The sequence below is a fragment of the Falco cherrug genome, chromosome 4 (assembly GCF_023634085.1).
Source record: "Falco cherrug isolate bFalChe1 chromosome 4, bFalChe1.pri, whole genome shotgun sequence".
NCBI classification, from domain to species: Eukaryota; Metazoa; Chordata; class Aves; order Falconiformes; family Falconidae; genus Falco; species Falco cherrug.
Window position 1 is genome coordinate 62,531,126 of NC_073700.1, and position 16,909 is coordinate 62,548,034.

The window sequence follows — 16,909 nt, forward strand, 5'->3', positions numbered from 1 at the left end:
CACAGTGCCACAGCTTAAAGTAGCTGTGAAACCGGTCTAAAACTGAATTATGCACAAAGCAGATGTGCTCTGTCATGGCTGTTAGTGGTTTGTCTTGCTTTTTGCTTTAAAACTGATGTTCAGAAAGAACTTATAAAATCAGGATCATGATAGGCTTTTCTAATTGTTTCTGAAGAAATAATCATGACTGTATGAACTGAAATGTGAGCGATACTAAATTCTGGTGTTTAGATGCTGGCTTGGTGGAAGGCGCGTGCTGCCCTCGCCTGGCGAGTGTGCGCACGATTCCTCCTGATCCAGTCACTGTGGGAATGGATCGGATTTCTTTTGGTTTAGGTGTACAGGAGCACTGAAGAACAAAACTAGCTATATTCATCCTTAAACTTGCATTGAATAATGAAGCTCACTCGAAATTGGGTGGTGTCCTGTGATAACATTTGTACTTCCATTCCAATAATGCTTCTTCGGTACTTCTAGACCTGAAATAGTGGTTTGTGCTGTGGCAGAATCTCACTCATTTTCTTTTTTTGCTCATAGCTGATGATGTTAAGATTTTGAAATTACATATTTTTGCTTTGTTTAAAAAAGTAGATGTTGCTGATGGGCAGATTCCTTGTATATTGGATAGGTAAACATTGACATATTTATGATACGATATACAAGATACCATATTAATTTCATTTTGAAATTTGGTAACTTGTTTCCTTACATAGGTATTTCTCAGGTTTTTAATATAGCTGCATTATTTACAGGTTTTTCCAATAATAAGATGTTGTCTTCCTGATTTCTGAGGTGATGGGTTAGATATGCTACAAAGGAGTAGTTGAGCTTTTTCATTGTTAGGGGAAGGCTCAGTTAAGTGGAAACTTCTTTTAAAATACATTTTTAGCTGGCTACCTAGATAAATAAGTGCAGTAAGCCAACCTACGTATTGTGGTCCAACAACAACTGAAGAGTGGAACAGGTTTAGTAGAATTTGTGTAGTGAGCAAGGATGGATCAAAAGATGATCCATCCTTGCTCTCACTTGTAGTGGATTAATTGATTATAGTTATTAGAGTAGCGACAATATTTGTCCATTCTGATTTGCCATTTTTTAGTAGCATGCTATGCTTTAAATTTAAAGATGTTTGTTAGTACTAGGTTCTCAATACTGCAGTCAGTTGTTTTCTGCTTTACTCGCTGTCTGCTCAACAGTGTCTGATAACAGAATCATTGATACAGTGAGAACCTTGACTCCCAACAGAAATCAGTACTTACTTGTTTTGGATATGGTATGCATTTGTTCTGGGACAATATGGTGCTGATCTCTGTTTTATAGGCAGATTAATAAAACTTAAGTAACTTGCCAACAGAAACTTGGTCAAGCTGTGTATTGAGCTCAGATCATATAAATCCTGTGTTAGTGGTTTTATTACATACTTGGTTTTGTGCCTCAGAATTGCTATGTTGATTATGGTGAAGGAAATAATCAGTCCCCTTCTGTGAATTTGCTTCAAAATACTTTCTGTGAAGATGAGATGCTTGATTAATCACTTCCTAGGGAGGGGAGGATTAGAAATTGTAGTTTGTTTCCTTCACAGTTAGTTGTGGTTAGTGACAAAAGTAGGTAAATGTTAAAAATAAACTATCCTTTCAAACTTGTCTCAGGCTTTGGTAATAAAGTGCTTTGTGATGACAACTTCCTATCCTAATGCAGTCAACTTCTGAATTACTTTGTCAACCAAAGGTATTCTTTCTTCCTTGAACTGGAAGCACCTTGACATTATATTGTAATTTTTTTCCACTTTTTTTTTTAACAAGTTGTACATGTATCTTGGTTTTATAAATTTTCTCTAATGAAGACACCCCCCCAGGTGATTTGAATTCTGTCCCTTGAAAGATGAGTATGTAAAATGAGTAATTGTGTGGTGCACAGAGCTTTAAATTTTGTGTTCTACACCAGTAGTAGTTTTAATTTCCCTTGTTGCTGGGAGATGGAGAGAACTGTTAAAATCGGTTTAAGATTGAAGAGTAACTGCATATAATATATGTAAAGAAAAATATAAACCCCAATATTTTGCCTCCTAGGATTCTAAATTACCATCATCTGTCCGGAATACACTCCTTGAACTTTTTGGACAAATTGAACGGGAGTTTGAAAACCTGTATATTGAAAATTTAGAATGTGAGTATCTATTTTTTCCAGCAATTTATGATTTTTTTTTGGATTTAGGATGTAGCAGTGGTAACTGAGGTGCTTTCCTTGGATACTGTAGTGTAATTAACATAGCTTTTCTCTGAGGAATTTAAGAATTGTTTTGAACTTGTTGTCAAAGATGGAGTTTGTACCTTTTTGTAAAAATCACTTTCTTAGCTCTTTGCCACAAGTAGTGAGAACTGATGTGCGTCATCCTCCTTGGCTCATAGGCCAAGAAACTGAAGTGGCTGTCTCCTTGTCATTCATTGTAGGCTCTGTACATACCATGCTAATCTGGGAGTAACTCCTTTCAGTCATTGAAGTTTGTGGCTTTGTTGTATATTTACAGGCTTAAATTTAATGATGTAATATCAGTAAATAAAATTGGAAAAGTGTCTTTGAAAAAGTTTAAAATGTGGTGGTACTGCTACTTAGTACGTTGCATAACTAGCACCTGCAACTGTTCATTAATTTTGAAGGTGAGCACTCAGATAAAAATTGCAGGTGTTATCTGCAAAAAATGTTGTTTGTTTAATGACAGGGCAGTCGTATTTTAATTTTTGTGATCCAAGGTGATATAAGAAGATCCAAAGTAAGTAACACAGACAGTCATACAGTATAACCTCTGCTCCATTTTCCTTGCTGGATTTTGGAAGCTTTGTGTGGCTTGGCTTCTGAATTGTGGAGTCTGTCTGATTTGGCTCCAAGTCAAATTTTTTTCCACACCTAATCTGTTCCCACAGTTAAACCAAACACTCATGTTAAAAAAGTTCTTGTGTGCTTTTTGAAAATGTGCTGGGTTTTTATTCTTTTAAAAATTGAGATAGTGTTGGTTAAAGACTATCATCAACACTACACATTTTTTTTAGGGACAGTTTGCACAACTGAGTTCACAGCCTCCTGGTGAGAACTTGGATGGTAGCAAAAAAAATAGGGGTTTCCCTCTCCAGCATTCAAAAATTGTCAGAAAACAAGTGGTGAATCTGTCTGTACCCTCCAGAGTCTGATTATTTTCCTTCCGTTCCATTTCTCTTCCTTCTTCATCTTCTTTCTTCATTTCAAAGTTCTAGTTCACTCTTGGCCTTTGTGATCTCTTTCCACACCCTAGACAGTTTCTAAATTTTTTTTTTTCTGATGCTTGATCTGTTATTTCTTGTTCTTGCTCTAATTCCTACACTAGCGTTGCAGTTACTATATGTAAAGAATCTCAGTTTTTTCCTCTCTGGCATTTCATATGCTCCCTTTCCCATACACCTTAATTTCAGTTTCTTCTTTTTGTTACTCTTTCTAGGCTTCAGTCTTAATCCTTTCAGGCAGTCTTGTATCTGCCTGGTTTGTTTGTTTCAGTTATCTGTTACTACAAGCCTGTCTCTCTGTTTATTTCTCTTTCATATTGTCTGTGCTTTATCAAAGTTTATGTTTATGTGACTGGGAAGACAGAAAAGAGAATCTTGCTTTGCTCATTTCAAGCACTTGGGTGTGGTGTGGAAGTGTAAACTGACTCTTCTGGTGCTGAGAACTGAGACTTATGTGAAATTCTCAGAAATGGCAAGAGTCATACTCCTCATGTATCACATTCTCCCACATTTCAAAGCCTGGGAGTTCTAAAGGAAGTCCTAAGAATCTGTGGAGAGACAGGCCTGGACTTAGAGTATCAGCCCCGATTTTGAGAAAAAACTATAAACCACTGAAAATGTGCTTTATAGAATGAATTTGAGCAACCTTAACCCAGCCCAGCCACTGGAAATCATTGGCGAGGACCTGATTTGTTCTAGCTATGCCATCACTCTGTCCTGGGTTGATAATGGCACTGGTGAGAGTTATAATTAATTGACAGAAAAGCATGTTCTTGTTATAAATACATGCTTTGTCTGATGTGCAATGAAAATATTTCAATCTTATTTAATGTGTTTCTAAAACAGCTAAATGTGAAATGTATATGTCATTCTATGTTTTTAAATGTATTTCAAAGTATAAAAAACATAAATACATTTGCTGCACTGCCCTTCTTACTGAAACTCTTGAGAGTGGACAGGCATTCAGAGGAGAGGACTATTTTGTGATTAATAAAATCTTTGTTGAGAAGATACTACATACTAAATCTGTGGCTGAAATCTTTCTGATGCTGCAAGTTTTCTGTCTTTTGTTAGATCTAATTCAATACAGGGGTGCCATGTATTTCACAGAAGTGGGTTTGTTAATTCTTAGCCACATTTATTCATGTAAAAGTAGTAAGAAGCCACCAATACTTTTCCTTGGAATCTGGGTCAAGGTTAATCTCTGGAAAATCCAGCATGACTCTTGGTTTGTCTTGGTGAGACCTGCTTTTATAAAGTCACAATTGATCTCTTCTCCTGTCCTAAGCATAAAATAGATTACTTACCATAATAATTCTTAAATGGTATGTTAATGATGTTGTTAAAGATACTCAATTTTTTGTATTAGTGATAATTTTTGGTTTTGTTAGTACGTAGAGAGATTGATACACTGAATGAGCGTTTAGCAGCTGAAGGACAGACAATTGATGGAGCCGAACTGAGCAAAGGACAGCTGAAAACAAAAGGTAAGAGAGCAACAAAGAATCTTAAATTAGTGGTTTTGAATTCACATTTTTGTACTTTGCTGGCCAAAACTTAGAATCTTAATCAAGGGAGTTAATAGCAGTTACTTATACAAACCAGGTAATACTGTATTTGAAATATCTTCCTTTGAATTTGTTTGTCTCAACAGCCAGTCATAGTACCAGTCAGCTTTCTCAGAAATTAAAGACAACTTACAAGGCCTCAACTAGCAAGGTATGAGACAAATTAAACCTTTACTCATCAATGTGTACTCATGAGACTAACATGACTGTCTTTAAGTTGTAAATTTTCGTTTCTTTAAGCTGAGTAGTGCTGTTCTTTAAGTAAATCTGCCTCTTGAGGAATGGTATGGTTGTCTTTGATTCATCAAATACCCACTACTTCAGCCATGCTATATGACATTTATACAATTATTGCTCACCTTTTTTAAAGGATGAATGTTGGAGGGGAGAGAGTGCACCCGCATGTGTATGTGGGATTTCTCTTTTGTAAATAGAACTGAAAAAAAATGCAATTTCATGAGGGAAATAGAGAACTTTGTAGGTAGTGAATTTCTGAATAAAGATTTGGGTATTGCAGTTGAAATGGGAATTTCAGTAGGCATCTGTAAGTGTACTAATATAGGTTAAGGTTTTTTGGCTTTTTTATTACTTATTTTTAGCTATGAGACTAGAACGGTTTCCTTCCTTTACATTGCAAGCCTTGCAAATTAGTAGCTGGTGATCTTTTTTTGCTTGGTCTCTCAGCACAGTTAACCTTTCTCATGTTTTACATTTTGCATATCTGCATCTGTCTGATATTTTTATTTTCCTCTTTCTCTCCCCTTTTACAATTTTCATGGAGAGTTTACCTACTTCTCTTTTTGTCCTACCTCAGGGTCATTTCATGATACATTATTAAGCGTAAATGAGATGTGAGGGAACCACAGTGGGATCTTGTACATGAACCAACTATATAAGAAGCTCTGTGGTGACCTGTATTGCAGGCTAATGCGTGGTTATGGAATGACTGTAGGTGTCTTGGAAGTACCATCTGTTAAGTAGTCTGAAGGTCTGAGAATAAAAGAATAGGGTGGTGAAATAGATCTAAGTTACTATGTTTTATTCGGTATTTTTATTTTATTGTTTCTCAGACTTTTTTTATGCTTGCCAATCTGATGCATACAGGTGCCTTTTTTTCTTAAGAGTTAACGATACACAAATTTTTTGATGAGGCCACTTTTAAATAGGGGCAACATGCTATTAGTAGGGACAATATAGTATTAGCACACCTACTGTGTAGTTGTGAGTTAGTACTTTCTCTAGTTTAGTGGTGGGGCTTTTGTTGTTTGTGTTTTTTTTTTTTAAGGCTGGTGTTACATGCTTGTCATCTTTCACTTGCTTGCAATATAGTGCTCATTTTCTCTCTTGGGCAAGGCAGGTGGACCTTGCAACTTCAGCGTGGGAAGCTGGGAAGTATGGGGTGGAGACTCCTGGGTAACTGCTTTGCTTCCTGGTGTTCTGATATGCATGCACAGCGAAGTAGTCATGAGTAGTGGAACATGAAGAATTTAACACCTTATCATAGACATTGTACATAGCTATTATACCAATTGGTAACCAAGAGATGTTGGAATGTGCTGACATGTTTCTTTCCATGACTTTGAATTGAATTTAATAGGGGGTAGAGAGGAGAACTGAGGGAAATGACAAAGCTGAGAGCATCTCTGTCCAGTGTATTCATGGAAACCTTTCTGCACTTCATAGGAGTGGCTTTATTTTGGCAGCTTCTTTCTTCCTACACAGAAGAGTTGAAGCTGTAACCATTTGTCTCTTGACCCACGGAGACTATAGCTAAAACTCAGAGAAGGCTGTAACTAAGTTTCTGACAAATTATGATCTTTCTTTCTGTATCTTGACTGGATACAGTTAGAGTTCCCTAATACCCTGTCAGGGAAAATAACATTTGAAGAGTCTTATGAGTTCAACATATGAGTTCTGAAATTCTTAAGTCTGTGTTTTTTTGTGAGCACTGAATGAACAATGTTGTTCACCAAAAATGGGTTCTGTTTTAAATATAGTGGGGTAGTGATCACAATTTTCTTTTCAGCCCATTCTTTATACTGTTACTGTATGCCTAATTTTTTTATTGGCATTTTTATTGGCAAACCAAAAAAATTGGGTTTTTTTTTCCTCCTTTTGCCCTGTGGGAATTTAGAAGAAACTTTTTACAAACCAGTTGTTTTGTGTAATTGCAAATGATTACATTTTTCTGATTGTCAACCTCTGAAGGGATTAGGTTTGTTCTGAAAAGAGCTTTCAATATTTGCTTGTTCTAATGTGAAGGCTGATCCTTAACTGCTTTAGTATTGGTAAAATATGCTAAGGCTAAAGCAATCTTTTAATTTTCTTGGGAAAATGCTGAGGTAAACATACTTAATTCAAATCTTTCATAGAAAATACCGATATGGGGATACTTTTCATCCCTTAGCTGTGTTGAAAGTCTGAATATTAAGTTGACAAAACTCATAGCAGAAAAGGATGCTTTTAGCAGCAGAGGGTATCTACCAGTGCCCAAATCCTGAAGAGATAGAGTAGATTTAGTGCTAGGCACTCTTAAAAATATTTTTTTGTGTATGTTAATGGACAAGATCCTGTAATTTAACTGCAGTTGTTTGTAGATGCAGGAATCACTGTGTGAAATTTGTGTTTTGATATTAACAAGGTGGTATTGCTGATGTTAACAATCCCTGGCTGTGACAGTTGTTAAGACATCAGGAAAACATTAGGAGTTTATGCAGAGTCCTAAAATAAACTGAAATGATATGACTTTCTCCATCACAAACTAAATTCCAGGACCTCTGATCCTTTTGGATCAGGAAAAGGACTCTTAAAGGAAGGTATTTCTTCACCCAGCAGTTGAAAGGAATAAAACTTTTTGAAATATGTAGGTTTTGACCTCGCTGCTTAAAGTTGCTCCACAGGAAATTCCATTCAGCAGTCACAGTGTCACGTTGCTGGACTGGTCCTGAGTTGACCAAGTTCTCATTCTTATTTCTAATGTGTCCTGTCTGCTTAAGAGGCATTTTTACAGGGTGTTTCAATTTGTTTGCCATGCAGTTGTTTCAATTTATATTGAGTTTTCAATTGCTTACATGGTAAACAATTGTTTCCTTATTAACAAATTTCTATATAGAAGGACGTACATGAAACTATGGATATAAGAAAGAAGACAAAGTTGAAACAGTCAAGATACAATTGCCCATTTACTTGTGTTTGTATATGATAATCTGAAATCTGCAGTTATTTCAAAAAATTTCTGCAGTACAGAGGCTTCTCTTTAACAAGTTGCATGTTATTTAAGTATTTAATTTCCCATCTTGGAAAATTGTTATGTATGGTTAAGGGACCAGGAATTAATCGAGGCACTATCTGGTTTATCCAGTTACTGGTATGTGAGGTGAGGGCAGCGAAAAAGAAAGATGGGGGAAAAAAAAAAAGTACAGAAAAAGTGTACATTAAATATCTATATGGATATCCAGTGTTAGTGTTCTTGAGCTCTTATCTTCCATGGGCCTTTCACTACAAGAAAGACATTGAGGTGCTGGACCATGTCCAGCAAAGGGCAGTGAAGCTGGTGAAGGGTCTGGAGCACTCCTAAGAGGAGTGGCCGAAGGAAGTGGGGTTGTTTAGCCTGTTCAGCTCTACAGCCGCCTGAAAGGTGGTTGTAGCGAGGCAAGTGTTGGTCTCCTGAGTACAAACCATTGGACAAGAAGAAACAGCCTCAAGTTGGACCAGAGGAGGTTTATACTGGATATTAGGAAAAATTTCTTCACCCAAAGGGTTGTCAAGCATTGCAACAGGCTGCCCAGGGAAGTGGTTGAGTCACCATCCCTGGAGGTATTTGAAAGACGGTGTAGGTGCAGTGCTTAGGGACATGGTTTAGTGGTGGATTTGGCAGTGTGAGGTTAACAGTTGGACTCAGTGATCTTAAAGGTCTTTTCCAACCTAAATGATTCTGTGATTCCATGGAGACTGCTAATACTCGAAAAGGAGTTTTACAGTCTTGCCATGAAATGATCAATGAAACCACTATCCAGCAGTTTTGGAAAATCTGTGCTTGTTTATGAGTAAGAGATAGTTTCTCCCAGAAAACCTTTGCATGAGCGTTTGACTCAAAATTAGAAAGACAGAACACAAGCGTATGAGCTTGTGGAGTTGAGAGTTGAAAAACTTAAGGTTTGGCATTTGAGCTGAGCACTATATTAGTCCTTAACTGCTTGCTTAATTCTGCTGTTCCACTTCTCATACTTGACTCCGTTTAGTTTAAGGACTATATTCAATGTGGACGTTGCACCTGTAGGATTGTATTCCGAGTTTATGAAACTCTGCAGTACAGTTGAACTAATAATCTTTACCATTAACACATTTCCTTTTCATTGCGTCCTTAATGATTGTTTCTCCTTCTGCTGTGAAACTGATTGTGTATTAGCTGTTAATTTGGAATTCAAATAGGGCGTTATCATTCATCATTGGAAAGGTGACATGCTTAGGATTTGGAATGCTCTTGCAGATATTCTTTAACTTTTAAAAACGTTTTTGGAAGTAATTTGCTTTAAGGATGTGCTTAAGACCTTCTTTTTTGATAACAAAACTTGATAGGATTTTAACCTTAGTTTATGGTATCTGAAATGAATACTTAATTAATTTGCTAAGTTTTACTAAGCTGTAGATAAGTCTTAATGTGATTTGTGTTGAAGGATTTAAAGGTTTTGACTTAACTAGTCAGAGAGATACCTGCCCATAAATGCATGTGGAGGAAAACACTGGTAAATTGAAGTAATCTTTTTGTTTCAGATTTGGAAAGCTTTTCAGATAACTGTTCTCTGAGCCTCAAGACTTGTGGGGTAAAAATAAAGTATTTTTAACAGTCGTTTTGCTTTTTGAAGTAATCTTTTGCCACTCTTGGTTTCAGTTGTCTCTGGAAGTGTTCCAGCAAGACAAAATTATTTTTTTACTTTTTTAATTATTGTACTCCCCTTTATCTGAAAATGTAGTTTCTGCAATTTGGTGTCTTTCTGTAGATACTGAGTGTTTTCAGCCTTCCTGGACTATACTGACTGCCTTGTAGTTTTACTATTTTTGCTAGACTTTTTCTTCCTTTCATTTGGTATTCCTTACATGTGTACTAATTTGGATTCAGTGAGTCTTCTTTGTTTTCCTCTAATAGCACTGACTTTCAGGGAATGTGCTTATCAAATGTTTAGATGAGTTTGACGCCTTTTTTTTTAAGCTTTATTACACAACTGGCATATGCTCTCAGGTTAATGTTTGATTTGATTAGCTTTGTGCGGTTTTGAAGAAAAACAGTAGTGAGTCTTTAAAATGAGAATGTTTCTGGATTTACAATAATTATGTAATATGTATTTTTTTTTCAAAGACACATTGGATAGCATGGACTGTCTTTAAGTTATCAGATGTACCTGTTTAGGAATAGGCAAGGAAAGTTTTGAGCATGTTATCTTTTGGTTTTGTTCTGAGATTTTTGTCTTTTTTTTTTTTTAATAATTATAATCCTTTACCCAAACTGAACAGGAAGTGCACACTGCATTTGTACAACTCATTACTTCAGTGAGATTGTGTTACTGTAGTACAAAATAGTTTACCTAGTTTCTGTAAGAAGGGGGGTGTTATTAATAAAGAAAAAAAAGAAGAAATTAAGAGGTATGTTTGCATCCAAACTCACTTTCCTACCATCACATGTCAAATTTTTCACAGTAGTGAACTGTCAGAACACTGAGAATCATTATGAAAAAGTTAGTATCTATTTGTATTTGTGAGGTAATTACTTAATCTTGGGTCAATGTGAAAAAAAATATGTTGGTGTCTCTGCTATTTCAGATTGTATCCAGTTTTAAAACTACAACATCAAGGGCAATCTGTCAACTGGTAAAGGAATATGTTGGCCACAGGGATGGTATTTGGGATGTCAGTGTCGCGAAAACTCAACCAGTGGTGTTGGGAACTGCATCTGCTGGTAAAGTTTTGCAGTTTTGTGTTGCTTGAATCTTTAGAAAACCCTGGTTTAGTCCTTAAGCTATAGCAAATCTAGATAAAACCCATACTTGAATAGTTAGCTACACACTGAAAAAGCCAATTTAAAGCTGTTCAGGAGCTGAAAAATTCTTAAATTGGAGTTCCCTTGAAATGCATTTAACTTCTAGGAGTTTCAGGTATCCTTATTGACCTTTGTAAAATATGTGCCAGTTAACTTCTGTGCAGGTCATGCTCTCCTTAGTCACCTCTAGCCTTTTGGATGGTTTAAGTGGGTGGGCTGGGGAACTGCTTGCTTGGAGAAGTCTCTCTCTCAGGATGCTGTACAGCTGTGTGCTATACAGAGATCCCTGCAGACTTTCTATCATAGTATTGTTTAACCTTTGTTTCGTATAAGCTCTAGGCTTAGTCATGGTTCGCATATTCTTGTATTACATTCATCTGGCTTTTGCCTAGGAGTATAGGGGCAGCTAAAAATCTTAATCTTCAGTTTGTGTTAACTTACTAGATTCCTTCCTTCCCGCTTGAGAGGGAACAAGTACTAGTGAATATGTCACTAAATCTGTTATGATCCAAAAATCAATCTAGAGGCTTGTTTATTATTAAATAATAAAAATTATTAGGGAAATAAACCGTAGCCAGTCAAAATTGATCGGTTTGAAGTGACAGTCTTTTGAAGCTGGAACAGAATCTGAAGACACTTACTGGACATAAATATTATGGACCAGAAACCTCTGCTTCATAAACTGAACTATCATAATTTTTGTGCCCACTGAGGGGCACATTTTATCTTTGTGTGGGATGTCTTGTCTTTGTCCTGGAACGTGGAAACAGCCATTCTCCAGCTTTAAATTTCTCCCCACTTACAGATACTTAATTAATTATTTATTTTGGGGTGTGACAGGGTAAAGGAGTGGGATTTGGAGCGATTTCCTTTTATAAGTAAGTTTTCATTGTATTCTGCAGTGATCTACGTGTATTTGGGACTTACATGCAGGAAGGAAATAGTTTGTGCGTAGAACTCCTGTTGGTAGTGACTGCCTGACTCTTTTTCACCACTAAATGCTTTCTATGTTCTTTCTGAATCTCATGATACCCAATTGAAGCATTATACTCAAGTGTATAACCAAGTCAGAAAAATATCAGAAGTAGAATTTGCCTTTCAGTACACTGCAAATTAATCAGATTAGGACAGCACCTTTACTTTTTTGGGGAGATGTGTATTAAGTTGTAATGACAGGAAGCTTTTTATATTTTATATATAGGGTGGTAGTCAAGAGCATCTTGTCTGTTGTGTGTGTGAAATCTGTTTCTACATCCAAAGACAACTTGTTCGTTGAATAGGTTAAAAGTGAAAAGCATACGTTTGTAACAATATTTACAGATACTTTTTAATCTTTGTAGATCACACTGCTTTGCTGTGGAGCATAGAAACAGGGAAGTGCCTTGTCAAGTATGTAGGGCATGTTGGATCAGGTAAGATAAGGGCATGTTGTGAAAACTGGAAACTGTGTGGGAGGGGGAAACGTGTTTTGGGCAACTACAGAAATGTTTATTGCGGTTTCACTTGCAGGTTTGCCAACACCATTAACAAGTCAATTGTGAAGTTCCACTAATCTTCATACAGAGAATGTTTTGTAATGTGATTCTTTCTTGGAGAGGCATATTAAAACAGTTCTGTAAATGCTAAATGAATAAACAAGTCATATAAAGAGATTTACAGGCAGTTAGGATACTCAGAAGTTAAATGTCAGAACTCATTGAGGTTTCATGCATATGCACAAGAAGAAAAGCTTATATAATCAAATTAGCTGTTTTGCAGGATCTTTGTTATATTTGGGATACAAAATACAGATGCTGGGTGAACATCTATTTGCACTTGTTTATTTAACATGTGATCCTGTATAGAATTTGTTGCAGAGTATTAAAGTCTTGTTTTGGAGACAGTTAATTCAATATAGGTATTTGTCTTCCTCTGTCATAGTATGAATGTTTCAGAAGCAGTGTTTTTAAACCCCTGCTTGGGTGGAGAGATGCAGTAAGTGAGTGTTTTTGATGTTAATTTTTGGTGTCCGGTTTGACAAGCACCTCGGTAGCCCCCTTCTATCTCATAATGGGTTACAACATAGAATTTTATAGACTGAGGGTGGAGAGGTTTTCCATAGCTTTCACTTGCTGTTGAGAGCTGAGCAGTTTGAGTGATCATACCCTGCAGTGTAGAGTCATGCACCCACGGAACGAGGAATGCAGTTATTGACCTGTTGCGTTTAGTTAAGTAACTCAGCTAGCACATCACAGGAACTTTGTGGCAAAGGTGCAAATAAAATTAAGTCCTCCAGAGAGTGGTCCACTGCTTCAGCCGTGAGTTCTACTTTTTTTTCCTGCTATATGACTTCTGCCTCCCACAGCACAAAGATGCTAATAGATAGATGCACAGAAACAACAGGTAATGCTATTAATTCATTCAGATATCTCAGGTTGCTTGCTGTGTGGAGTGGTTACCTTTAGGCTCTATAAAGTTATGTGTAAAAATTCCAGTCACTTGCATTTTCATGCTAATAGATACTTATTTTTTAAATTGCTATTTGGATAACCATGAAAATAATATCTGTAACCTGTATTTAAACAGTTGTGTGTAAACTAAGTAAAAAAACCCTATATATTTTAATATAAAATTATATACAGTGTAATTCATAAGGTTATATAAATTATATTTAAAATAATGTATTTTTCATTACTAAAACTTTACTTACATTTGACAGTTAATTTGAAATGGAGCAAAGATGTTGCATGCCAGCAGTTGGCGCACGATTGAGTTAGTGTTCAGTGTGAATAGTTTGAGGAGTATCTTTTCAGATTCATTACACCACGCCTTCCTGACAGCATAAGCATCTGTTTTACTTGTATGATGGATGGAAATGATTTCTGAGTTCTTTCTTGAAGAACTGTTGGAGAGAATCTTAAGGATTTTGCAAATGAAAGTGCTTAGTAATAAAAGGTATTTGAATCTTATACAGTGAAATAAAGAATGAAGAGCAGCTTTTTAGGCTGATAGGAGTCTTGCAGGACTATTTTAAAATAATCATGTTTTGAGTACATATGATTGCAGGACTGAAATCTAATTTGTAGGATTTGCATTAGGTTTTCAGGCATTTGTTCTTGCAATCTTAAGTAATAATCAGAAAGTTGATGGTCATATATAGGAACTTTTGATTGTGTTAGAAATGAATATTTAAAATTCTCTTTATGGAAGTCCAGAGCATTATCTCCTGTCAAGTTACAATTATTTGAATGTGATTTGTTTATCCTCTGTAACATGAAACACTTGTACTAGATTCAGGAAATAACTTGCTAGAAAATATGTTGTTGTATAATCAGTTATGGATGCTTTCCTTGATACTACATAGGTTTCCTCAAATAATATACCATCTTGCCTTATGTCACTTAAGAGGTTGCTATACTACAAAAAATGATTAAAACCGAAGACTTCTTGATTTTTCAATGCTTTTAATGATAAAACATTGTGAAATAATGGTTTTAGTACACTTAAAACTTTACTTTGTTTCACACAGTAAATTCCATAAAGTTTCATCCAACTGAGCAAGTGGCTCTTACAGGTATGTAAAGTTTTTTCATATTCCGAGTATGTTAATCATGATGGCAAAATAAGTGTCATTTGCTAGCACCTTTTTGGTTGTAGTCCCTCTCCCTGCTGCTTTGTCAATATCCCTGTTGACTGCATTATTTTAAGGCATAACAAATCAGAGCTAGATCTTCGCATTTGTTTGTCATACCATTGTAATTTGTGCTTACCTGCTCGAAAACAGACACTTGGAATGATCTGTCAGCTGAATGTTCACAAATCCATGTGGCCTGATGAGATTCATCCCAGAGTACTGAAGGATGTTATGCAGGACGCCTCTCAGTCATCTACCAAAGGTCTTGGGAGTCTGGGGAGGTGCCTGCTGACGGAAAGCCAGCCAGCTTTACTCCAATTTACAAGTAGGGGGTGAAGGAAGATGCAGGGGACTACAGACTTGTTAGTGCAGCCTCAGTTCCTGGAAAAATGATGGAGATTATACTGGGTACTGCTGAAAGGCATTTAGAGAATAATGCAGTCATCAGGCGCAGTCAGCACGGATTCACAAAAGGGAAGTCCTGTTAACTAATTTGATACCCTTCTATGATAGTCGCTTATCTAGTGGATGAAGGGAGAATGGTGGATGTAGTTTTTCTGGATTTTGGTAAGGCTTTTAATACAGTCCTTCACAGCATCCTTCTGGACAAGTTGTCCAGCTGTGGGATGAGCAGGTTCATGGTGTGCTGGGTGAGGGACTGGCTGGAGGGCAGAGCTCAAGGGGTTGTAGTGAAGGAGGCTACATCTGGCTGGCAACTGGTAGCCAGCAGTGCTCCTCAGGGTTCAGTTCTAGGGCCGATTCCATTCAGTATGTTTATCAGTGATCTAGGTGCAGGAGTCAAATGCACCATTAGCAAGTTTGCTGATGCTACCAAACTGGGAGGTGCTGTTGACTCTTGAGGGACAAGATGATCCCTCAGAAGGATCTAGATAGATTGGAGTATTGGGCTGTGATTAATCAGATAAATTTTAATAAGTTGCCCAAAGAAGTGCAACAAAGCTGGTGAAGGGTCTAGAGTACAGGACTTAAGAGAAGTGGCTGCGGGAAGTGAGGTTGTTCAGCCTGGTGGAAAAAAGGCTGAGGGGAGACCTTATCGCTATCTACAACTACCTGAAAGGAGGTTGTAGTGAGGCAGGTATTGGTCTCTTCTTCCAAGTAACAAGCCATTGGACGAGAGGAAACAGCCTCAAGTTGGACCAGAGGAGGTTTAGATTGGATATTAGGAAAAATTTCTTCACCGAAAGGGTTGTCAAGCATTGCAATAGACTGCTCAGGGAGGTGGTTGAGTCACCGTCCCTGTTTAAAAGACAGCGTAGATGTGGTGCTTAGGGACATGGTTTAGTGGTGGATTTGGCAATGTGGGGTTAACAGTTGGACTTGATGATCATGAAGGTCTTTTTTCCAACCTAAATAATTCTATGATTCTAATTCCAAATGATGGGTTCTGCACCTAGGACAGAATAATGCCAGGCACAAGTGTGAACTGGTAGAGGAGTGTCTGGAGAGCAGCACTGCAGGAAGGGGTCTGGGGGAGCTGGCTGATGACAGGCTCAACATGAGTCAGCAGTGTGCCCTGGCAGCCAAGAGGGCAAACTGCATCCTGGGTGCATCAAACACACCATAACCATCCAGTCAAAAGAGGGGATTATCTGGGGGTGTTCAGTGTTGGTGTGTCCTCACCTCGAGCACTGTGTGCAGTTCTGGGCCCCACAGCTTACGAAGGACATGGAGGTCCTTGAATGCATCTGGAGGAGGGCAACAAAGCTGGTGAAAGGTCTGTAAGGCATGGCCTACGAGGAGCAGCCAAGGACTTTGGGCTTGTCTAGTTTGGAGAGAAGGAGGCTGAGGGGCAACCCCATTGCTCTCTACAGCTTCTCGAGGAGGGGAAGTGGAGTGAGGTGCTGAGTGAGCTCTTCTCCCTGGTATCCAGTGATGGGATGCATGGAATGGTTCAAAGCTGCACCAGGGGAGGTTTAGGCTGGACATTAGGAAGCATTTCTTTACCGAGAGGGTGGGCAAACACTGGAACAGGCTTCCTTGAGAGCTGATCAATGCTCCAAGCTTGTCAGTGTTTGAGGTATTTGGACAATGCCCTTAACAACATCCTTTAACTTTTGGTCCGCCCTGAACTGGTCAGGCAGTTGGACTAGATGGTTGTTGCAGGTCTCTTCCAACTGAAATAGTCTATATTCTAGTCTATCTTAACCCTTTTAAAATACATACTTCCAGAAGTAAAGGAAGAGAATATTGAGATACTGACTGTGCAGAAAAAACAGCTGAAAAATATTATGACTGTTGGTGTAAAGGTGTTTTAAGGACTGAGAATATACCATCCGTGCAGCCTCAGGTGTGAAAACTGTCTACTGTGGCTAATACTATGGTTCATATGGTCCAGCAGTTAGGGCGCTAGCTTTGGGATTAAAGAGGTCTGGATTCAATTTGCTGCTATTAGGTAAGTCATTGTAAAATAAGGATAAGT

The 16,909-nt window shown here is 37.5% G+C and overlaps 1 protein-coding gene across 2 annotated transcripts in view; it reads left to right on the forward strand.

Annotated features, from left to right (window-relative positions):
- WDR37 (WD repeat domain 37) overlaps positions 1-16,909 on the forward strand; it is a 48,177-nt gene that overhangs the window by 11,495 nt on the left and 19,773 nt on the right. For both annotated transcript variants that reach the window (XM_055708104.1, XM_055708103.1), the window contains 6 exons: positions 2,070-2,166; positions 4,646-4,741; positions 4,909-4,973; positions 10,640-10,775; positions 12,197-12,268; positions 14,365-14,409. In XM_055708104.1, coding sequence (XP_055564079.1) covers positions 2,070-2,166; positions 4,646-4,741; positions 4,909-4,973; positions 10,640-10,775; positions 12,197-12,268; positions 14,365-14,409 — 511 coding nt within the window. The remainder of the gene's footprint in view (positions 1-2,069; positions 2,167-4,645; positions 4,742-4,908; positions 4,974-10,639; positions 10,776-12,196; positions 12,269-14,364; positions 14,410-16,909) is intronic.